Source organism: Prenolepis imparis, unplaced genomic scaffold (genome assembly GCF_030444845.1).
Source record: "Prenolepis imparis isolate NDT839.2.m4 unplaced genomic scaffold, iyPreImpa1.0 SCAF_8, whole genome shotgun sequence".
Lineage (NCBI taxonomy): Eukaryota > Metazoa > Arthropoda > Insecta > Hymenoptera > Formicidae > Prenolepis > Prenolepis imparis.
Genome location: NW_028141166.1, coordinates 1915916 through 1940613, shown reverse-complemented (window position 1 = coordinate 1940613; position 24698 = coordinate 1915916). Strand labels below are relative to the sequence as shown.

The following is a 24698-nucleotide window of genomic DNA, read 5'->3' as shown; positions in this document are numbered from 1 at the left end:
CGCTCTGCCACCCCCACCATCGTTGGCACAACCGCCCAGCCGCTGCTCCGCAGCCGCAGCGGACACCACCCACTCACCAATAATTTCTTATATAACATTATATTAATATTTTATATTTTATATTTTTAATATTCTTAAATTTTATATTCTTAAATCTTTTATTCTTAAATTTTACATTTTTAACAAGATCACAAACAAACACACACATGTCTATACAGATGTAACATTTAAAACAAAAATATAACTAACACAACATCCAACACTGTTACGTCCAGACTCAAGGAAGGAAAAGTCGAAAGGAAGGATGTAACTAAATTTATCTTCGAACGACGGCAGACTATCCGTCTGTTCGACCCTAACGAACGTCTGGGCCCAAATAGGTCAACGACCGCAAGGGTCGCTCTTACTCTATTTAAAGGGCCGTTCGCTCGGTGGTCCCTTTTCGGCAAGAGAATTTAATCTCTTTTGCGCAGGATGGGACCTTGTGCGATCTCGGTTTACGGGAATGAGTGGGAACGGGTTATATTAAAACAGAAACCATTTACGTTACAATTATAAATTTATTTCTAATAATGCAGCAAACGAAATGCTATACATAATGATAATATAAATAATAATTAGAGATGTTCGCTAATGAAAGTGTGAGTGTATGTGTATGGGTCGCGAGTGATACATAGATACGGAGGTCTTCAATCGGGGCAGAAAGGGGAAAGAGTTATTGTTTAGATTTTAGGGTCCCGATTGGTGGTAACAATAATTTAAACGATAATAGATATATAAAAATTGTGTCCATGTGTGTGCGTGTGAGTAAGAATGTTAGTTTATGAGATTCGGTAATTTTGGCGGTGGAGGGGGGATAAGTTCGTAGGAGAAGGTGTGCAGGGACGGCTAAAGGATATCTGCGCCCGGGAGCATACCAGGGGATGATGTTATTCCTATCAGTGGTCTCTAAAAATTCTCGTAAGGCCTCGTGGTTTACGGGGCCTGGACCAATTGTGAAAGCTCCCTCAGGGACTTCTCGTATCCCTGCGAGCTGATTTATTAACCAAGCTCTAAATTGCTCGTATGAGAGCTTGGCAGGCGATTCTGATTCTTCGGAATCGTCGTCGCCGATATCTATTACTTCGAACTCCTCCGGATGTTCCCTATTTACAGAGGACGTTGGGGATGAGGGAGGAGAATCCTCGAGGATGATTGTTGAGGGAGCCGGAGACAGAGATCTAGGTGGATCAGGGCGTTCGGGAGAAGCAGGGGGAAGAAAGGGAGAAGGCCGCCGATTCTCCGCGGAGAGTCGGCGTCCACAGAGGAAACAGACGAGTGAGGGGAAGGGGCCCGCTGAGGTATAGCGGGTTCGAGAGAAAGAGGAGAAGGAGTTCGCGGGGAGTCGAAAAGTTCTGCAGAAGCAGAGGTAGCGGGGGACGGTATCAGCGGGGTTTCTGTACGTTCGGGTGAGGAAATAGGAGAGACCGTAGAGTGATATGTATTGGTTGTCTCTGTGTGAATCGGTGTGTTAATTTTATTTAAGGAGCGGAAGGTATCGCCCGCAGCCAGACTCCGTGCCAACGCTTTCCTTAACCGCCTATTGCGCCGGTTTCGCGCCAATTTAGCCGCGGTTCGCGAGGGTCGTCTCCTTGGATTTTCCATTACGAGAGCGAACAATAAAATAACCGGACAAGAAGAGAGAGAGAGAGAGAGAGAGAGAGAGAGAGAGAGAGAGAGAGAGAGAGAGAGAGAGAGAGAGAGAGAGAGAGAGAGAGAGAGAGAGAGAGAGAGAGAGAGAGAGAGAGAGAGAGAGAGAGAATAAATCACGGATTGCTCCGCTATCGCGGGAAATCCAGAGTGATTTCGAGAGATAAGGAGATGGAAGAAATCACGGATTGCTCCGCTATCGCGGAAAATCCAGAGTGATTTCGAGAGATAAGGAGATGAAAGAAATCACGGATTGCTCCGCTATCGCGGGAAATCCAGAGTGATTTCAAGAGAGAGAGAGAGAGAGAGAGAGAGAGAGAGAGAGAGAGAGAGAGAGAGAGAGAGAGAGAGAGAGAGAGAGAGAGAATAAATCACGGATTGCTCCGCTATCGCGGGAAATCCAGAGTGATTTCGAGAGATAAGGAGATGGAAGAAATCACGGATTGCTCCGCTATCGCGGAAAATCCAGAGTGCTTTCGAGAGATAGGGAGGAGATGGTAGAAATCACGGATTGCTCCGCTATCGCGGGAAATCCGGAGTGATTTCGAGATATAAGGAGATGAAAGAAATCACGGATTGCTCCGCTATCGCGGGAAATCCAGAGTGATTTCGAGATATAAGGAGATGAAAGAATTCACGGATTGCTCCGCTATCGCGGGAAATCCAGAGTGATTTCAAGAGAGAGAGAGAGAAGATGGAAGAAATCACGGATTGCTCCGCTATCGCGGGAAATCCGAAATGATTTCAAGAGAGAGGGAGAGGGGGGGTAAGGATGGAGGGAGAAAAGACAGTTTTCCAGAGTTAGAATTAAACAAGGATAATAAATTAATAAATCAAAAAGGAAAACAATTATAATTTAATTGAAGTCCCAGAATTATTTTTAAGTATAAGGGTGGAGATGTAGCACGCTTGATAAACTTACTACTTATGGAGTGCGCTGATAAAAATATCCAGAACAGAGTTGCGTCGAGTCAAGTGCTTCAAGGTGGAGGTCTCACTTGCAGTGTATCCGGTAGTTGTATTTCCGGTTTTGTGAACTCGCTATTGTTCACTGCCTCTCGCTGTCGCACTTAACTCTGTTCTCACTCACACACAAAACGAGCGTCGAAATTTGAGTTCGAGTGAGGCCGAATTTGAAATGATAGTGTTCGAAAAGGCCGAAAAGGTCTAAGTATGAGGCTGGATAAGTCGTGCGAACAATTATGCTCAAGAGTCCGGAGTAAAATCTGCTCTCCCGAGGGATGTCGCGGGTACATAAACCTTCTTGCTCCTCCTCTCCATTGGTTTATTAACATTTCCTGACGAATAGGAAATTTTTCAATGACGCCCTTTAGGTCCCGGAGGCGTCTCTTAATTTTACAATTGTCGTGACTGGTCAGGGCTTTGTTTAGGCCCTTATGTTTCGACCAATGGAGAATTTGTTGCTATCAAGTATAGTTGATATGTTCATTACCCTCTCGGTCTTATCTTATGCAGATATCGCGTAACGACGATCCGTCAGCCGAGAATTGTTTAGAATCGCTTATCGTTGTTAGTCTTTCTTCTAAAATTTTATTAGTCTTTCCAACTGTTGGTTTTGTTTAGAGAACTGTCGACTAGTTTAACTTCTTAGAATATGATAAGTTACAGCTTGAATTTTGTGAGTTGATCTGTATGTATTCTTTTATTTTTACGGTGAAGCTGTCTCGAGATATGTTTGCATCGCCAGTCAGATCGTCGGTTTATCTGCGCGACTGTGATATTTAAAATATCGCCTTGCGTTCTCCGAAAGAAAAGAATCGTGGAGTCCACAGGACGTAATGATTCTTTACTATTATTATTAAACTATCTCAGCGTATGTTTTCCTCGCTTATCAGATCGCAGTTTATTAGTGCAGCTGCAATATTTCGAATATTACCTTGCATTCTCCGAAAGAAAAGAATCGTGGAGTCCACAGGACGTAACAACACATATTGTTCACAAAAAACGAAATAAACACAGATACACGGCAATACGCGACATTCGATCAAAACTAAGCGTTAGTCACGTCTAAGAACTCGCGACACACGAGATACCATCCGACGCACATATAAAGTCTAACATCCTACATTCACGGCAGAAAACGAATAAGGCCAATAAATAACAGAAAGTCGAATGAGATGTTGAGGGTCAACGACCGATAATTTAAACAAAATCACAGTATGTAATAATCGTTCCCCTACACACAAAAAAATCTTGTGCAATTAAACAATTTAAACACTCGATACCCATCATAAGCCATTTTCACCTACACAATAATGTATAACATAATGTAATTGACAGAAGCTGAAGATGGTCCGAATTATGGACCGAAACGTTCTAATCAATAAAGGAAACATACAAGAACACAAGTTTTTCAAATCTATAAACACATAAATAATTAGCACACCACTTTCCACGCCAGGCTCCTAATTAGCCCAACACATACTCAATATATTGTTATCAAAACGAGCCTTTACATCATATTATATTCTTAAATTTTTATATATTTTATATTTTTATATATTATTATACTTATTCATATATTTCTTCTTATATTTTATATTATATTTTTTAAATTTAAATTCACACACACACACACACATGTAAATACACATTTATTCATAATTAAAAATTAGAATTATTAAAGAAAATGTTTTTATTTTAAAATTCCTCTTCTTTTCCTTTGCAAACCTCTCTCGCATTATATCTCGCGCTCTCCTTCGCGAACATCTCTCTCGCATGCGTCTCTCGCGTTATCTCTTTCTCACATGTGCCTCTCGTTCTCTCAAACGCCTCACGCTCTTTCTTCTAAGCGCTCTCGCGCTATCCCTTTCTCGCATGCACCTCTCGCGCTATCTCTGGCGGTCCTTAGCATCGCGTTCCCCATCACTCACTCTCTCATAAACACCTAGCGCTATCTCTTCTAAGCGCTCTTGCGATCCTTAAGCCTCGCGTTCCCCCCTTCCCCGCATGACGTCATCCCCCGCAAGGACCTCGCAACTATTGGGAGCTAAGTATGAGAGCTGGGGACTGTTAACGGGTAAGAGAGAGAGCGCAGATATTCAGCCACTCGAATTTATTATAAACAAATAGCGCCTGAGTTTACTACGATTAATCTGAGGGGATGAAGAGAGGCTATGGAGAGAGGGTCTGTCTCCGCAACGTTCGTCATAAAGTCCTGAAAATTCATCGTGTCAAAGTGCCAGTGAATAAAGTGTTAAAATGGATTTTGAATCAGGAGACATTTTCGGGCCAAGTTTTTGGAAGAACCTGTTTAGGAGAATATTCACAAATGTTCCTTTCCTAGGATCGAAGGAGATTTTTAAGGATACATTTTTTGCAACGCGGTTTTTTGAGAGCGTCATCAGGACCATATTTTTGATGTTCGTTTCGCCTGTAAGTATTGTTTTTTTATTGTGTGTGTGTGTGAATTGAATTATTAATATATATTTCCTTATGTTACTTATATAATAAAATTTTTTTTCCAGGACGCGATAATAACAATGGACTCAGTTAGAATTGATGGCTTTATGAACATTGAGAATCGTCGGTGGATACGCATGGTGCGCCGCAATGATAGGTATTGGTTTGATCACATGTGGGGTGATACTGTAGACGCCCGCGAGTGGGAGGAAAACAACCCGGATGCGGGTAGATATATTTGCACTTCGCGAGCTCTTCGGATTGGAACCATATCCTGAGGATATAATAGAAGATTGGAATCCCCAGAAGCCCGAGGAGCCTGAGGAGTCCGAGGAGCCCGAGAATTTGGTGGTGAGAAGGGCAAGATTATATTGTAAGTTTTAATTTTATAATAAAAAATAAAAAAATTTTAAGATTATTAATGTTTTTTCTGTTATGCAGGAGTCCCGCCTCATAGCAGTCCCACGGCCGTCGCCTTGCCACCCCCACCATCGTCGGCACAGCCGCACGGCCGCCTCATCGCCTCGCATTCATCCGCCACCGCTCCACCATCGTCGGCTCCACCGTAGCCACCTCCGCCACCGACAATTTTTATATATTATAATATTCATTTATATTCTTATCTTTATATTCATTTATATTTTTAAAAATTTTATATCCATTTTATATTATAATTATATATCCATTTTATATTCACATTGATATATTCACATTTATATACATTTACATACATTTATATATTTATTTTTTTTTAATTCACACACACACACACAAACACACATGTAAATACACATTTATTCAGAATTAAAAATTAGTATTATTAAAGAAAATATTTTTATTTAAAAATTCCTCTTTTTTTTCCTTTGCAAACCTCTCTCGTAGTCTCTAGCCTCGCGCTATCTCTCTCTTTCATGTTTCTCGCCGCGACACCTCTCTTGCAGTCCCTAGTCTCTCTTCTAAGCGCTATCTCTCGCGATCTCTAGCCTCGCAATCCCTAGCCTCGCGATCCCTAGGCTCTCGGTCCCTAGTCTCTCAGTCCCTAGCCTCACGATCCCTAGATTCTCGGTCTCTAGCGTCGCGTTCCCCCTTCCCCGCATGACATCATCCCCCGCAAGGACCAAGCAACTATTGGGAGCTATACGTATAAGAGCTAGGGAACTGTTTACGGGTGGGAAAGAGTGCGGATGGGAAATGCGTGCAAAGAAATTATATCATGATTTAGATTTAAAACCTCTTTTATTCTTCTTTTACATATTTTTCTTACATATTATGAATTAAAAACTAAAGCTACCAGCTCACAATCGACGAGTCGATGTTTATTGAAGGCGTCGCTAGCGCGTATTACATTTGATACTTCTTTATTATCCTTTACAGTGGACGCAATATTTGAAAATTGTGTAAACTTGATATCGACTGTCCCGATAATTTTAACCAATCGATCAAAAGTTACATCCATGCATAGATCGAGATCGAACATACGGTGTAACGTCGATTCGATCATCATCATGCATACATTTGAAGATTCAAGACTTATTAGCTTGGCGTCGTTAATCGTATGAAATCTCACTGTAAGTGATCCAACGCTTATAAAACTGTGAACATCTTTAGAGTCGTCCCGAAGGAAATTTTGAATATTGTGACGTTGCTCGTAGAGTCCCTTCCATGTTTCGAGGGATAGTATCAGTTCCTTTCCTCGATGATCTCCTATAACGATCTCCACGTAAATCGGTGGACCCACGTTGATACCAATTTCGAAGAATTTTAATTCGGTAGCTGTCAATGCGTATCGTCTGCCTAGTATACGAACCGCACGACGTTCCAACAAAATGCTGTAAATGAAATTAGTTTAAAAATAATATAATTTGTAAAAAATATAAAGACATAACAATAGAAAAATAGAAAAAGTTAAACTTACTTGTCGCATTTGTTCTCAAACGATGGAGTTTCATCACAATTCGGTATGTAATTATTCACATGTCTGCCGGAGCCGCTGCTTCTTTCGGTAGAGTACATTTTTTCTACGTTATTAAAGTGAAACCACCAGTACGAACGGTTAACGCGACACTGATCGTATAAAGAAAGTAATCGAGTGCTGTACATGACGCTTATTTTTAAAAGTAGTGGGATAAATGTGGTGCGAGATTAATGCGCTATGAAATTTAGGAGAAGGGGAAACGGCGGTCGGATAAAAAGAATTCTTAGAAACGAGTCGTGAGGAAAGGATTGGGGTAAGGGGAATAAGAGATAAAACATATTAATGTTTAAATATTTTTATTTTTTCAAATCTTGCAATTCTTTCTGGCGTTGCGACCACCAGTTAAATATTTTGAATACATTTTGTAATGCGCAATTCTTAACATGTTTCCACATCGCATAGTGTTTTTAACATCTAGATAATTTAGAGACTCGATATCGTCGTAATCAGCATCCAAGGTCTCAATAATGAAACCGTTTCCCGCATCATCCAATATATCGGCTAACTATTCTCGCTTTTCAAGTCCTTTTACATATTCGAGAAAGGATTCTTCTTCTTCTTCTTCTTCATGTAGCCCACCAACGATAGCTGTTGTAATCAAACGCTGAGCCATGCTATATGGAACGTTTCCATCTTCCCATTGTAATCCATGATGATTTTGAGTCAACCATGAGGCTTGGCGTCTCTCAGATTTTATGAGCACACCCCATGGTACAGGACATGCGAAAAAATAATGTGATAAAATAAATCCTCTTCTCAGGATTGCCGCTTCCTTTACAATGAATCGTTTATTGAGGATAAACCCTTGTAGATCCACAAACGTTGGTACGAACATGACGAGATCTCTCTCTTCGATGTATCAGTTAAAAAAGAAGAATGATAACCATCTCATAACACTTTGATTTATATTCTGCTATGCTTCCCCCTCTCTAAATTGTTGGTGCATTTAGGTGATTTTGCGCACAACGTTGGTCAACGGGTTGTACTGGATCACGCGATCATGTATGATGAGACAGTACGCAGAGGTATTGATCGGCACGTTTTCCTTACACTCAAATTTCAATCTCACATCCAAGATTGCGCTCTTGATCGATTCGTCTTGTCGAGAACAATCGATGATTACGAATAGGCCGTTACGTAGAAACATTGAGACGGTGAGACTCGGCTCGAGATACTCGTATCCGTAATAGTTTTTGCAGAAACGCGCATACGTGTCGTACAGAATCGACCATCTGTTTTTATCAAAGTCCAGATTCATGTCGTCGTACGGATAACATTCCGAGTTCAGATAGAGTTTCACGTTGGTCAATATGCAATCGTCGAATCGACTCATATCCTCAGACATGACATTCTTCCGGCCTGTCTGCAGAGCAAAGATAACGTATCGTGGTTTCTCCAGCTGAGTCGCGGTTTTAATGGCCCACGAATGCTTGGTTGTACGCTGCAATAGCGGAAACTCGTACATATCCCACGAGCGAAAACCCATGCTGAGGTAGTGTCCGCTTTCCAGAGCGCGCAGCATAGACAGCTTCTTAATCTCGCTCAACAACACATGTAGCATTCGCCATTGTATCTTGAATATGTTGATCACAGGCTCCAGCGTCGAATCTCCAACCAGACAATTGTTGTCGTTGCGCGATCGTATTAAGATCAACACATGACGAGCGTTAATCACCACTCGTCTGTAATCCTCGCAAAATCCCAATAACATGTAGAGCGGTACGCAAAAATTGAAGTTTCCATTCACAGTAATCGGATCACTCCAGCTGGCGTTTCTCATAATCACGCTTCTATCGGATGTTATCGTTACATAGTTTTTGAGCATACTTGTTATTTCCACGTTTCTGTTGCGATCAATCTCCACGCCATCGAGTTCATATCGAATCTTATCAAACATGAATGCGACGCAATTATTTCCCATTATCACATTAGATCCTTAAGCTGGTCTATTTACCTTTAATTCTCCTTCGATGTATAGAAAACTGTCAAACGGCAACGTATACAGATCCTGTTGTATGGGTATTCTTATCTCATCACTGTGTCCGAACGTGGAGTTGGCAAACGGGTTGTACGTGTGAGTCTCGATTTTGATGTTGCGATCGTCGAAGATTGACTCTTCCCCGATGAGGATGTCGGTCATTGTTCAGATATTTCGCACCGCGAATCCCAAAGATTGTAAAAACGCAACGTTTGATGTGTTGAGTTTCTTTTGCTTGGTGCAACCTGATGATTGGATATTAGCAAATGTCGACGTTGTTGTCGCTGGCCTCGTAAAGATTGTGTTATCTCTCGCGTCTTTTGATCCGTTCAACACGAGCATCTCATACGTAGTACGCGTAGGTTATTGCTGTCGCCGTCATACGTGCAATCTAATGGTGATCTCTTCACCTCGAAAATCGAGCAAGTCCGTCCTGGTCGACAACGCGTAACGTTAAGTCCGTAATGCTCCGCGCGATGATCGGCAAGTAAATGATGTGCGCCGGTATTTCCGATATCTTATATCCTGGTGGTACCCTTGGTGAAAATTCATGTATCGTATGAACGAGTTTGCCGTTGCTGTACGCGCCCGCGGTCACATTACATTCTACGCGAATAATGTTCACGTTGATAATATTAATCGGCATGTCCGACTGGTACCATTTTAGCGGCTGCAGTATACGGTTCGAGAATCCCAGCAGCGATCCAATGTTGTTAGGCTTGCTAAAATTCATTCTGTAGGCGCATTTGATCTCGCTCCTCATCGTATTGTAATTAGCGCGGAGCACTATCGGATATTCTTTATCTTCAAAGTCACCATTGTCAATGTGTTTTTATCGTCATCACGAATAGCGTGTCGCGGACGTTTTCGTGAAATTGCATGTTTCAAAAACTCATGTATCGCTTGCAGCTCGTACGATCCCTCGGGAATCGTAATTTCCGCGTCATCTTTACCAAAGTAAAATTTATTATTCGAGGAATTCACGTTCGATACCGTGTGATAAGTCTCAAAATCCGCTAGACCGAGTTCGTATTCATCGTCGCTCAAATCTATGGCGGGAAAGTAGTTTGCCACGAGGACGCTACTCTTTCTAGTCAGCGTGAATGTCAGAAACATATCTGCAAAACTGTTTAACGAATACTGAGTTAAATAATGCAATGTACGTCTTTAAATTCGCGTGTATCGGAGAAACTGCAAACACAATTGTCCGCAGATGCTCTGATCATAAATTTAAACAGATGTGTGATTGTACTGTATCTTTGTGACGTTCCGCCCGAAATATCGCACCAATTCATTCGGTGGTCGAAGATTGCCGAAACTGTCGAAATATATAGCGCGATTCCCCCTTTTTGCGTACGCCACCCAAAGAGTACCTGATCCTTTAGCGTTATCCAAATTTATGATGCTGCTCTCGTTTTGATATATACCACCGATCGGTAGTAAATCACGCATGAAAACACATCTAAAATATGGAATGCGCATACGTTTTGCCAGTTGCAGCAAATGTATATTAGTAGTTTCGCCCTTTGGCATTTTAGCGTCTCTTTGACGTTTTTTTTTTCTCCTTGAAACTCCTCGTCCACGTTTGTACGGAGCGAGATACAGTCCGTGACCTTCCATGGCGCGATTGTGACGTAACATCTCTTGCAACTGACTTTGCGAGGCTTTTCCGTCGTTCACCATCTTTGCTACACCAGCCGCTCCACCAATCATGGATCCAAGCGCGCCCAACATTGGTAGAATTGGCAATACGCCACCGCGTTTCGCTACCGGAAGTATCCGTTTTTTCGTCCTCTTTTTCTTCGTCTTCGTCTTCGTCGTCGTCTTTAGGCCCATACCGAGCTTCGTCTTGGTTTTCATCGCTGCCCAGACAGCTGTGGCGGCGGCTCTTTCACTAAGAGTCGAATCTCTCGCAATGATGCGAGTTCGCGCTTTGTCGATGAGTACCTTATCCGCCACGTGTCTCTCGGTGAGATCGTTGCTCCGAGAGTACGCAATATCGTATTCACGGCACGCCGTGTCCAATGGGTTGATACCTCGATCGCCTCTGGCTAGTCGCTTTTGTAGCCGCGTGCCCGGACCACAAAAATGATAGCCGGGGATATGGAATTCGATTGGAAGTGCGTTTATTGCGTGATTTAATAGTCCTCTACCTATTTTTTTCGCTGACAGTCGCTGCAATCCTTTATCATCGGCGCTGGACCGTCGATGTGCGTTCGCTGCCACGGTCGATTGTAATGTTCGAAACAGCGGCGACAGACCTGAATCTCTGGATCCGCCTTTATGTGTTCCGGAAGCTTGTCCCACACGTAGTGGATGTGATTTTTACATTGCAGTAAAACTGCTTTTGGCACAAATTGCAGCTGTTCGTCGCTTAAACCGTGAATATCGGAAGCACTTGTTAGCAGAACAAACATTTTTTTCGTTACTGAGCGATTCGTGGATCCGCGCAGCTATAAATAGGCAAGCGTTCGATTCAATCGGGGAGTGGGAAAATGAGATTCGTGCGACAACCTTTGACGATACGCGTGACGAATTGCGACGACAGATTACGCTCGGTGGGAGACAACGCGGAGATGCGCAGACATGGTACGATGTTGCCGACTACTATACGCGCGATTGTATGCGGCCCCTCGAATTGCGGTAAAACTAACGTCTTGATTAGTTTGATAGAAAGCTCGCACGGTGTTTGCTTCGAAAACGTGTACGTGTACTCAAAGTCACTGCAACAGCCGAAATATCGGTATCTAGAGAATTTGTTGACGTCGATCGAAGAAATCGGCTACTTTACATTCTCCAATAACAGTGACGTCATTCCACCGAGCGAGGCATGTCCAAACTCGATTTTCATCTTTGATGGCGTGTGACAAGCAAGATACGATAAGAAAGTACTTTTCAATGAGACGCCACTCGAACGTTGATTGCTTCTATCTCTGTCAGACGTACGCGAGAATTCCAAAACATCTTATACGCGACAACGCAAACTTACTGATCTTGTTTAAACAGGACGGTACCAACTTGAAACACGTGTACAACGATCATGTGAATACCGACATGTCGTACGAAGATTTCAGTAAATTATGTCGTATTTGTTGGCAACAAAAGTATGGATTCCTAGTGATAGACAAGGACAGCTTGCTTACAAACGGGCGATACAGAAAAGGATTTATCGAGTTTGCGATACCGCAAAACGATTAGTCGCTGCCGATATTCTGTCGAGAAGAGCGAAACGCGAGCACTCTGCAGACATTTATAGCTGCGCGGAATCACGAATCGCTCCACGAAAAAATGTTTGTTCTGCTAACAAGTGCTTCCGATATTCACGGTTTAAGCGCCAAACAGCTGCAATTTGTGCCAAAAGCAGTTTTATCGCAATGTGAAAATCACATCCACTACGTGTGGGACAAGCTTCCGGAACACATAAAGACGGATCCAGAGATTCAGGTCTGTCGCCGCTGTTTCGAACATTACAATCGACCGTGGCAGCGAACGCACATCGACGGTCCAGCGCCGATGATAAAGGATTGCAGCGACTGTCAGCGAAAAAAATAGGTAGAGGACTATTAAATCACGCAATAAACGCACTTCCAATCGAATTTCATATCCCCGGCTATCAGTTTTGTGGTCCGGGCACGCGGCTACAAAAGCGACTAGCCAGAGGCGATCGAGATATCAACCCATTGGACACGGCGTGCCGTGAACACGATATTGCGTACTCTCGGAGCAACGGTCTCACCGAGAGACACGTGGCGGATAAGGTACTCGCCGACAAAGCGCGAACTCGCATCATTGCGAGAGATTCGACTCTTGGTGAAAGAGCCGCCGCCACAGCTGTCTGGGCAGTGATAAAAACCAAGACGAAACTCGGTATGGGCCTGAAGACGACGACGAAGACAAAGACAAAGAAAAATACGACGAAGAAACGGATACTTCCGGTATCGAAACGCGGTGGCATATTGCCAATTCTACCAATGTTGGGTGCGCTTGGATCCATGATTGGTGAAGCGGCTGGTGTAGCAAAGATGGTGAACGACGGAAAAGCCTCGCAACGTCAGTTGCATGAGATGTTACGTCACAATCGCACCATGGAAGGTCACGGACTGTATCTCGCTCCATACAAACGTGGACGAGAGGTTTCAAGGAGGAAAAAAAAAAAACGTCAAAGAGACGCTAAAAATGCCAAAGGGCGAAACTACTAATATACAATTGCTGCAACTGGCAAAACGTATGCGCATTCCATACTTTAGAGGTGTTTTCATGCGTGATTCGCTACCGATCGGTGGTATATATCAAAATGAGAGCAGCATCATAAATTTGGATAACGCTAAAGGATCAGGTACTCATTGGGTGGCGTACGTAAAGAGAGGGAATCGCGCTATATATTTCGACAGTTTTGGCAATCTTCGACCACCGAATGAATTGGTGCAATATTTCGGGCGGAACGTGACAAAGATACAGTACAATCACACACCTGTTCAAACTTATGATCAGAGCATCTGCGGACAATTGTGTTTGCAGTTTCTCCGAACGGTCGATACACACGAATTTAATGACGGACATTGCATTATTTAACTCAGTATTCGTTAAACAGTTTTGTCGATATGTCTATGACATTCACGCTGACTGGAAAGAGTAGCGTCCTCGCGGCAAACCACTTTCCCGCCATAGATTTGAGCGACGATGAATACGAACTCGGTCTAGCGGATTTTGAAACTTATCGCACGATATCGAACGTGAATTCCTTGAATAATAAATTGTACTTTGGCAAAGATGACGCGGAAATTACGATTCCCGAGGGATCGTACGAGCTGCAAGCGATACATGAGTTTTTGAAACATGCAATTTCGCGAAAACGTCCGCGACACGCTGTTCGTGATGACGATAAAAAACACATTGACAATGGTGACTTTGAAGATGGAGAATACCCGATAGTCCTCCGCGCTAATTACGATGAGGACCGAGATCAAATGCGCCTACAGAATGAATTTTAACAAGCCTAACAACATTGGATCGCTGCTGGGATTCTCGAACCGTATACTGCAGCCGCGAAAATGGTATGAGTCGGACATGCCGATTAACATTATCAACGTGAACATTATCCGCGTAGACTGTAACGTGACCGCGGGCGCGTATAGCAACGGCAAACTCGTTCATACGATACATGAATTTTCACCGAGGGTACCACAGGATATAAGATATCGGAAACACCGGCGCACATCATTTTCTTGCCGATCATCGCGCGGAGCATTATGGATTTAACGTTACGCGTTGTCGACCAGGACAGACGATTGCTCGATTTTTGAGGAGAAGAGATCACCATTAGATTGCACATACGACGACGACAGTGATAACGTACGTGTGCGGCGTATGAGATGCTCGTGTTGAACGGATTGAAAGACACGAGAGATAACACAATCTTTATGGAGCCAGCGACAACAACAACAACGTCGACATTCGCTAATATCCAATCATTCGGTTGCGCCAAGAAAAAGAAATTGAACGCATCAAACGTTGCGTTTTTACAATCTTTGGGATTCGCGGTGCGAAATATCTGAACAATGACCAACATCCTCAACATCGGGGAAGAGCCAATCTTCGACGATCGCAACGTCAAAATCGAGACTCACACGTACAACCCGTTCGCCAACACCACGTTCGGACACAGTGATGAGATAAGAATACCCATACAACAACAGGATCTGTATACGTTGCCGTTTGACAGTTTTCTATACAGCGAAGGAGAATTAAAGATAAATAGACCAGCCGAAGGATCTGATGTGATACTGGGAAATAATTGCGTCGCATTCATGTTTGATGAGATTCGATATGAACTCGATGGCGTGGAGATTGATCGCAACAGAAACGTGGGAATAACAAGTATGCTCAAAAACTATGTAACGATATTATCCGATAGAAGCGTGATTATGAGAAACGCCAGCTGGAGTGATCCGACTACTGTGAATGGAAACTTCAATTTTTGCGTGCCGCTCTACATGTTATTGGGATTTTGCGAGGATTACAGACGAGTGGTGATTAACGCTCGTCATGAGTTGATCTTAATTCGATCGCGCGACGACAACAATTGTTTGGTTGAAGATTCGGTGCTGGAGCCTGTGATCAACATATTCAAGATACAATGGCGAATGCCACATGTGTTGTTGAGCGAGATTAAGAAGCTGTCTATGCTGCGCGCTCTGGAAAGTGGATGCTACCTCAGCATGGGTTTTCGCTCATGGGATCTATACGAGTTTCCGCTATTGCAACGTACAACCAAGCATTCGTGGGCCATTAAAACCGCGACTCAGCTGGAGAAACCACGATACGTTATCTTTGCTCTGCAGACAGGCCGGAAGAATGTCATGTGTGACGTCCACATAAAATTAAATAAATTAATATGGGGAGTAACAAATGGATCGATACGGATCCATGTAGTGATTGGCACGAGTCAATGAAGGTGGGCAGTTGATAAGAATATTGATTCACTATTATATTTCACCGTGGACAAGAATGACCTCCTACCTTAAAAATTCTTTAAGAAACAAGGGCGGGAACCTGCGCGGGGATTCTTGCCGCTTGGTATAAATAAGAGAGACAATGAGGATAGTCTTTAGACTTTAGACATTAGTCTTCAGTTAATTGTCATAAATCAGAAAATATAAACTTGTTTTTAAAACCCAATAAAAGTATTTCAAATTAATCTGGAAAGAGACGTAGTCCTTTTAATTATCAGAATTCCAATAAAAGTTGTCGCTGTCAACAAGAATGGCAACAACATAATTAATATTAATATAATTTGAATTTTGACTAAGATTGGCGCTGTCGAAGAGCATGGCGAAAATCGTCATAAGTCGTTGACAATAGTGTGGCGACTATGATTAAACAGTTTTAATTCAAATTCTAATGTTTCTATTAGATGCCCAAAAAGCAGGCAGACGTGTTCAAATTAAGAGGATTACGTTTCAAATTAAGGAAGTTATTATTAAAAATCAAGATCCTTTACCTCTCTATCTAAAACTTCATACTCTCAAATCTAATCCAATTCCTAAAAAAATAGAATATAAATTAATTCCAATCCACTTTAACATCGACTATCCCCATTGGAAAACAATAAACAAAACTGATCCTCGTCGCAAAACATATAAAATTCGGTATTTATTCGGCCCAGAGGATTAAATAATTAAAAATAAACCTGCAAACAAGGTCTAATCCCGGGTAAATTTCTTAAATGATTAGACCCAAAATAGACCAAACAATCTTAATTGTCCGGACGTGACACATGTCTGAGGATATGAGTCGATTCGACGATTGCAAATTGACCAACGTGAAACTCTATCTGAACTCGGAATGTTATCCGTACGACGACATGAATCTAGACTTCGATAAAAACAGATGGTCGATTCTGTACGACACGTATGCGCGTTTCTGCAAAAACTATTACGGATACGAGTATCTCGAGCCGAGTCTCACCGTCTCAATGTTTCTACGTAATGGCCCATTCGTAATCATCGATTGTTCTCGACAAAACGAATCGATCAAGAGCGCAACCGTGGATGTGAGATTGGAATTTGAGTGTAAGGAAAACGTGCCGATGAATACCTCTGCGTACTGTCTCATCATACATGATCGCGTGATCCAGTACAACCCATTGACCAACGTTGTGCGCAAAATCACCTAAATGCACCAACAATTTAGAGAGGGGAAAGCATAGCAGAATATAAATCAAAGTGTTATGAGATGGTTGTCATTCTTCTTTTTTAACTGATACATCGAAGAGAGGGAGAGAGATTTCGTCATGTCCGTACCTACGTTTGTGGATCTACAGGGGTTTATCCTCAATAAACGATTCATTGTAAAGGAAGCGGCAATCCTGAGAAGAGGATTTATTTTATCACATTATTTTTTCGCATGTCCTGTACCATGGGGTGTGCTCATAAAATCGGAGAGACACCAAGCCTCATGGTTGACTCAAAATCATCATGGATTACAATGGAAAGATGGAAACGTTCCATATAGCATGGCTCAGCGTTTGATTACAACAGCTATCGTTGGTGGACCACATGAAGAAGAAGAAGAATCCATTCTCGTATATGTAAAAGGACTTGAAAAGCGAGAATGGTTAGCCGATATATTGGATGATGCGGGAAACGGTTTCATTATTGAGACTTTGGATGCTGATTACGACGATATCGAGTCTCTAAATAATCTAGATGTTAAAAACACTATGCGATGTGAAAAACATGTTAAGAATTGTGTATTACAAAATGTATTCAAAATATTTAACTGGTGGTCGCAACGCCAGAAAGAATTGCAAGATTTGAAAAAATAAAATATTTAAACATTAATGTGTTTTATCTTTTATTCCCCTTCCCCAATCCTTTCCTCACGAATAGTTTTCTAAGAATTCTTTTTATCCGAGCGCCGTTTCCCCTTCTCCTAAATTTCATTGCGCCAATAGTATTCTAGAATCTCCCACCACATTTACCCTACTACTTTTAAAAGTAAGCGTCATGTACAGCACTCGATTAATTTCTTTATACGATCAGTGTCGCGTTAACCGTTCGTACTGGTGGTTTCACTTTTAAAATCTGGAAATATGTACTACGCTGAAAGAAGCAGTGGCTCCGGCAGACATGTGAAACTCCATCGTTTGAGAACAAATGCAACAAGTAAGTTTAACTTTTTCTATTTTTCTGTCTTTATATTTTTTACAAATTGTTTTATTTTTAAACTAATTTCATTTTTACAGCTTTTCATTCAAGCCTCATGCGGTTCGTATACTAGGTAGACGATACGCATTAACAGCTACGGAATTCAAATTCCTCAAAATTGGTATCAACGTAGGTCCACCGAATTACGTGGAGATTGTCATAGGAGATCATCGAGGAAAGGAACTGATACTATCTCTCGAAACGTGGAAGAGACTCTACGAGCAGCGTCACAATATTGAGAATTTTCTTCGGAACGACTCTAAAGATATCCATAGTTTTATATGCGTTGGAACACTAACAGTGAGATTTCATACGATTAACGACGCCAAGCTAATAAGTCTTGAATCTTCAAATGTACGCATGATGATGATCGAATCGACGTTACACCGTATGTTCGATCCATGCATCGATGTAACTTTTGATCGATTGGTTAAAATTATCGGGACAGTCGATATCAAGTTTACACAATTTTCAAATATCGCGTCCACTGTAAAGGATAATAAAGAAGTATTAAATGTAATACACGCTAGCGACGCCTTCAATAAACATCAACTCGTCGATTGTGAGCTGGCAGATTTAGTTTTTAGTTCATAATATGTAAGAAAAAAATATGTAAGAAAAAAATATGTAAAAGAATAAAAGAGTTTTTAAATCTAAATCATGATATAATTTCTTTGCACGCATTTCCCATCCGCACTCTCTCCCACCCGTAAACAGTTCCCTAGCTCTTATACGTATAGCTCCCAATAGTTGCTTGGTCCTTGCGGGGGATGACGTCATGCGGGATAGGAGGGAACGTGACGCTAGAGACCGAGAGGCTAGAGACCGAGAGGCTAGGGACTGAGAGGCTAGGGACCGAGAGGCTAGGGATCGCGAGGCTAGGGACCGAGAGGCTAGGGACTGCGAGGCTAGGGACTGCGAGGCTAGGGATCGCGAGAGATAGCGCTTAGGAGAGAAAGAGAGAGCGGGAGGCGCACGCGAGCGAGATATTGCAAAAGAGGTGTATATGCATGAGAGAGAGATGTTGCGAGAGATGATGAAGCGAAGGAGAGCGCGAGGTGTTTGCGAGAGAGAATTTTTAATAATATTTTAATAATATTAATATATAATTCCTTTATAATAATAATTCATTTATAATAATATTCTTAATATAGATGGAAAGAGGAATTGTTCTAAAATAAACTATATATTTTTTAATATTTAAAATAATTTTTATTCTTAAAATGAGTATGTGTAATATTGATAATTGTGTGTGTGTTATTAAAATTAAAAATTTAAATTTAAAATATATATAATAAAAAATATATGATTATTAATAATATGATATAAAATATATATATATATATATATATATATATGTAGCGGCGCGATGGTGGCAGCGGTGGGGGCAGCCGGGTAGAGCTTCTTCTACAACAAATTATATATTAAATATATTATTATTTACATATTAATATTTTAATTTATTAAAAGAAAGACACATACCAATTCCAATCTTTATCCTCTGGATATGGCTCCTCCCCAAACATTGGTCTCAAGTTGAAGCGATCCTCATAATCGAAATGATTATTGTTTTGTTCGGGGAGGTCACCCCACAACCAATCATGAAGTTCACGATCCACCCGCCGTCAGTACCTCACATCTCTCCTTCTTTCTACATTCACAAAGCCATCAATTTGAACGTCAGACATCATAAAGCTCTGGAAAAAATATTAATATCATTAATAATTAATAAAAATAACATAAGAAAATTAAATTAAAAACAAAAATTAAATAAATAAAGAAAAAAATTAATATATATGTATATAATAATAAGCCTTACCGGCATTGCGAAGAGACAGAATATGGCCCTTACAACACATTCAATGAATCGTCTTCCTTCAAACTCCTCTCGAAATATATATGGTGTCCCCAGGAAGGGGACATTCCGGAATATCTCCGTAATTAGAGATTCAAAGAAGCGCCGCCCAAATATCTCTCCAATAAATTCCATTTTTTAAAAACTGTTTTACACTTTTTTCACGCTTTGACACGTTGACTGTTCGAGACTTTTTGACGAACGTTGCTGGGATAGACCCGCTCTCCATAAGCTTCAGCTCCATCTCAAAATTTCCACAAAAGAATACCATAGTGATAAATATCTGTTTATAAATTCGAGCTGCCTGCGCTCACTGTCATACTGTTTTGTTTATACCCTCGAAAAGAACCACGAGAGCGCTTAGAAGAGAGAGCGGGAAGCGTTTACTAGAGATAGCGCGCGAGAGAGAGAGAGATGTAGCGGCGAAGAAGAGCGCGAGAGATAGCGCGCGCGAGAGAGAGAGAGAGAAGAAAGAGATGGCTCGGCGAGGTACATGAAACAGAAAGATAGCGCGATGCTAGGGACCGCGAGAGAGTAAACGCTTCAGGAGAGCGTGAGGCGTACGCGAAGCAGAGAGAATTTAATTCTACTAATATTTTAATAATAATGTTTTAATAATTTAAATAATGTCGCGATGAGGGAGAAGGACGTCTTATTTTAGAATAAATATATATTTTTCTTTTAATATTAATAATTTTTAATCATATATGCGTGTAATACATGTGTCTGAATATAAGAAAAAAAATTGAATATATAAAAAAATAATATATCAAATAATTGATATTAAATATAATATAAAAGGAATAATATAAGAATAGAAAAATTTAAAGAGTATAGAATTTAAAATATAATATAAAATTTAAAAAAAGAGTATAGAATTTAAAATATAATAAAAAAATATGATTATTAATAATATGATATAAAATATAAAAAGATAATAGATAATAAAATGAATTAATATTATAAATGCTAAAATTAATAATAAGAAATAGACCCCCCGGCAGTGTGATAACGGAGGTGGGGTGGCCGGGCGGTGGGGTGGCAACCGGTGGTGCGATCGGTGGCGGCATGGCGAGGTGCGACGGCGGCGGCATGGTGAGGTGGATGCGATTTCTGCATAACAAAAAAATTTTTATATTTTTAATTAATAATTATATATTTTTATTTATATTTTTAATTTATTTAAAATGAGTACTTATAATACAATATAATCTCGGTCCCCTCACATCCAACTCATAGTTTTCTAGGTCCGAATCCTGAATATTATGTTCTGGCAACACATCTGATTTGGATGGCAATAGCAATGGTGGCAATGGTGGCAATGGTGGCAATGTCATATCCATTCGACCAATACAAACTTTCATTTGTCCACTTAAAAAATGCAATACCTCTTGATATCGACGCTGAAAACACGCGATTCGGTTTTGTTTAGATGATACGACGCAGTTACATACGCCAGTTCTTATTAATTTCTTTTCATGAGATTGCAGAAAATGGGTCACATCTCTTGCTTGAGGTTTTTGCACACCAAGTTCGCGATTTCTTAAATAATGCACCATCGAAGTCACTGGAATGTTCTTCAATCTTTCCTGAGACGCCATCTTCACTTTCAGAGTTCTCACAATTTAAGTGTTTTAATTTTTAAACAGTTTATTGTCTGCAAATAGGGCACAGACTGCACGATACTATTTGAGACACTGATAATCGACATTCGCAGCATCTATCTCCCAAAAGTAAAATGTATCTTTCAGTATCGTGTTTCCGCACAGCACGAGCACGTGAAAATAAGTCATTGACTCGCAAAAAACATGCTGTGTAAAATTTGTCGTTATTAAATTCATAATAAAAACAAATGCAACACATTTTTTGTAGTTCGTCAATATCGTGGATATCAGCTCGTTTTAGAACCCGCACTTGTTTTTGTTCAGTAAGGTCCGCACTACACTCACTAACATAATCGGAGTCTTCTAAAATTCTTATATTATCATCATCATCATCATCATCGGATGATTCTTCTTCTGTGTTCATAACTTCTTCATTGTCCACTTCTTCAACATCTATATACATGTCTTCATCTTCCTCAATGGCCTCATTATTCTCAAAGACCTCTTCTCCATTTTCGATGACAATTACATCTTCTATGTTCATTATTTTTTCTTCTCACTTGCAATTCACACAGGACACTTAGCTCTTTACTATATGAATACTGAAGACTTTTTGACGCGGAAACGGACCCACTCTCCATAAGTTTCAGCCCCATCCCTCAAAAATTATCGCAATTCTTCCTAGAAAAAAATTCGAGCGGCCGGACATTGGCGCTGATACGTTTTTGCGGCGCTATCTGTTTATAAAAATTCAAGCGGCCGGACATCGGCGCTTCAAAAACAATGAGAAAGAATCCCGCTTAGGGGGAGGGGAAAGGTACCGCAAAGGCTACCGAATATCGGCGCGTAATGCAACACGGTCTTTTACCGCGAAAAAAACACGTGTCCCAACGTGTTCATTGCGATAAGCGCGACCTCCCAAGATCCCCTCTGATGATAGAGGGGGGTGAGGTACCGCGAGAGCGGCCGAATGTCGGCAAAATTATCGCAAAAGAATTCTTCCTAAATAATGAGGAAGAAACGTCGCAGCCTTACGGGCAGGGGTGGAGAGGGGAAGTACCGCCAAAGCGCGTCGCCTTATGGGGGTGTGGAGGGGAAGTACCGCGAGGGCGGCCGAATATCGGCGCTCACTTTGCGGTGTTTTGTTTATAATAACATGTTAGATAATTCAAAGTAATACAATACGCTGTTTTGTTTATGAAAAACAATACGCGATAAGCGTCTCCCGCACAGCGATAAGCGCCCCTCGCCCCGCGTGACGTCAGACCCCCTCGCCCCGGAGAACCCCCCCGCCCCGCGCCCCCCTCGGAGGACCCGGGTTAGAACTCTCATAGTATCCCTACTCGCGATTCGCAGTATATTAGTGTAGAATAAATCAATTCGTATTAATTCGCGACTTCTGAGTTTCGTCAAAAAACCCGCTCGGCTAGCGAATCAGTGCGATTGGCGAATCACGCATGACAAATCGACGAATTTTTCCTTCATCAAGCTATCGCCAGACTATGCGCGTATTCGCAATTCGTGATTCGTAATTCGTGATTTGTATTAAGCTAGCGCCAGACTATGCGCGTATTCGCAATTCGTGATTCGTAATTCGTGATTTGTATAACGTTCGTGAATAGTGTGGAGGGAAAATTCGTCGATTCGTCATGCGTGATTCGCCATTCACACTGATTCGCTAGCCGAGCGGTTTTTTGACGAAACTCAGAAGTCGCGAATCATTGCGAATCGATCTATCCGTGTCGCGCTATACTAATATATTGCGAATCGCGAATAGTGTGGAAGGTTTACACTGATGAATAACGAATTTTCCCGAATATCCAACGAATCTCTATACAAATCATAAATCACGAATCCCAAATTACGAATTGCGCATAGTCTGGTGCTAGCTTAACGTTCGTGAATAGTGTGGAGGGATAATTCGTCGATTCGTCATGCGTGATTCGCCATTCGCACTGATTCGCTAGCCGAGCGGTTTTTTGACGAAACTCAAAGGACGCGAATCATTACGAATCGATCTATCCATGTCGCGCTACACTGATATACTGCAAATCGCGAATAGTGTGGAAAGCTTACACTGGCGAATAACGAATCTTCCCGAATATCTAACGAATCTCTACAAATCATGAATTACGAATCGTGAATTACGAATTGCGCATAGTCTGGCGCTAGCTTCACACTTATTCACGAACGTTCATAGTCTGGCGCTAATTTTATACAGTGGGCTCTCTCTCCGCGCCTCGCGCCACTCGTAATTGAATAAAAAAAATCCTCTATTATTTTTTGATTTTTGTAATTATTGAAAAATAAATTTTAAAAAATTAGCCCAGTTACACGACTGACACGCGGTAAGAAGAGACAGCTCAGGTTTTATGTAATTACTAAACATAAGTAGGAATATAAGGAGAGTTCTGACTCGGGTCCTCCGAGGGGGGCGCGGGGCGGGGGGATTCTCCGCGGCGAGGGGGATGACGTCACGCAGGGCGGGGGCGCTTATCGCTGTGTGGGAGACGCTTATCGCGTTTTGTTTTTACGCGGGTATAAACAAAACAGTGTATTGTATTACGCGCCGATGTCCGACAGCTCATAAACAGATATTACTATGATTTTATCTGAGGGGATGGGGATCTTGGGTGCCGCGCTTATCGCGACGAACGCGTCGGGACATGTTTTTTTCGCGGTAAAAGACCGTGTTGCATTACGCGCCGATATTCGGCAGCCTTTGCCGTACCTTCCCCCTCCCCCAAAGCGGGATTCTTTCTCATTGTTTGAAAAGCGCCAATGTTCGGCCGCTTGAATTTATATAAACAGAAATGAGCGCCGATGTCCGGCCGCTTTGTGCCAAAAGCGATAACACGATAAAAGGGGAGATCACCTTTCCGTGATGTAATTAAGAAGAATTAGCGCCGATGTCCGGCCGCTTGAATTTTTTATAAACAGATAGCGCCCGATTTTATTACTGCGATATTCCTTTGTGGAATTTTGAGAGGGATAAGGCTGAAGCTTATGGAGAAAGGGTCTGTCTCCGCGTCAAAAAGTCTTTAGCATTCGTGTAGTTAAGAGCAAAGTGCATAAGAGAAATTAATATAGAAGAAGATTTAATTATCATCGAAGATAGTAAAGAAGAGATCATTGAAGATAATGATGAAGACATGGAAATAGATGTGAATAATGAAATTATGAATGTTGAAGAAGAATCATCCGATGATGAAATAAGAATTTTAGAAGACTCTGATTACGATAGTGAGTGTAGTGAGGACCTTACTGAACAGAAACAAGTGCGGGTTTTAAAACAAACAGATATTCACGACATTGATGAACTGCAAAAAATGTGCTCCATTTCTTTTTTTTATGAAATTGGTAATGGTGACAAATTTTGCACAGCATGTTTCCTGCGAGTGAATGACTTGTTTTCACGTGCTCGTGCTGTGCGTAAACATGATACAGAAAGATACATTCTACTTTC

The 24698-nt window shown here is 41.5% G+C and overlaps 1 protein-coding gene across 1 annotated transcript; it reads left to right on the top strand.

The window, feature by feature from the left end:
- Nucleotides 1-12934: 12934 nt before the first annotated feature.
- Nucleotides 12935-18367, top strand: LOC145939265 (uncharacterized). The gene is made up of 2 exons (XM_083043506.1): nt 12935-13167; nt 17812-18367. The coding sequence occupies exons 1-2, from the start codon at nt 12935-12937 to the stop codon at nt 18365-18367; spliced, it is 789 nt and encodes a 262-aa protein (XP_082899632.1).
- The last annotated feature ends 6331 nt before the right edge of the window (nt 18368-24698 follow it).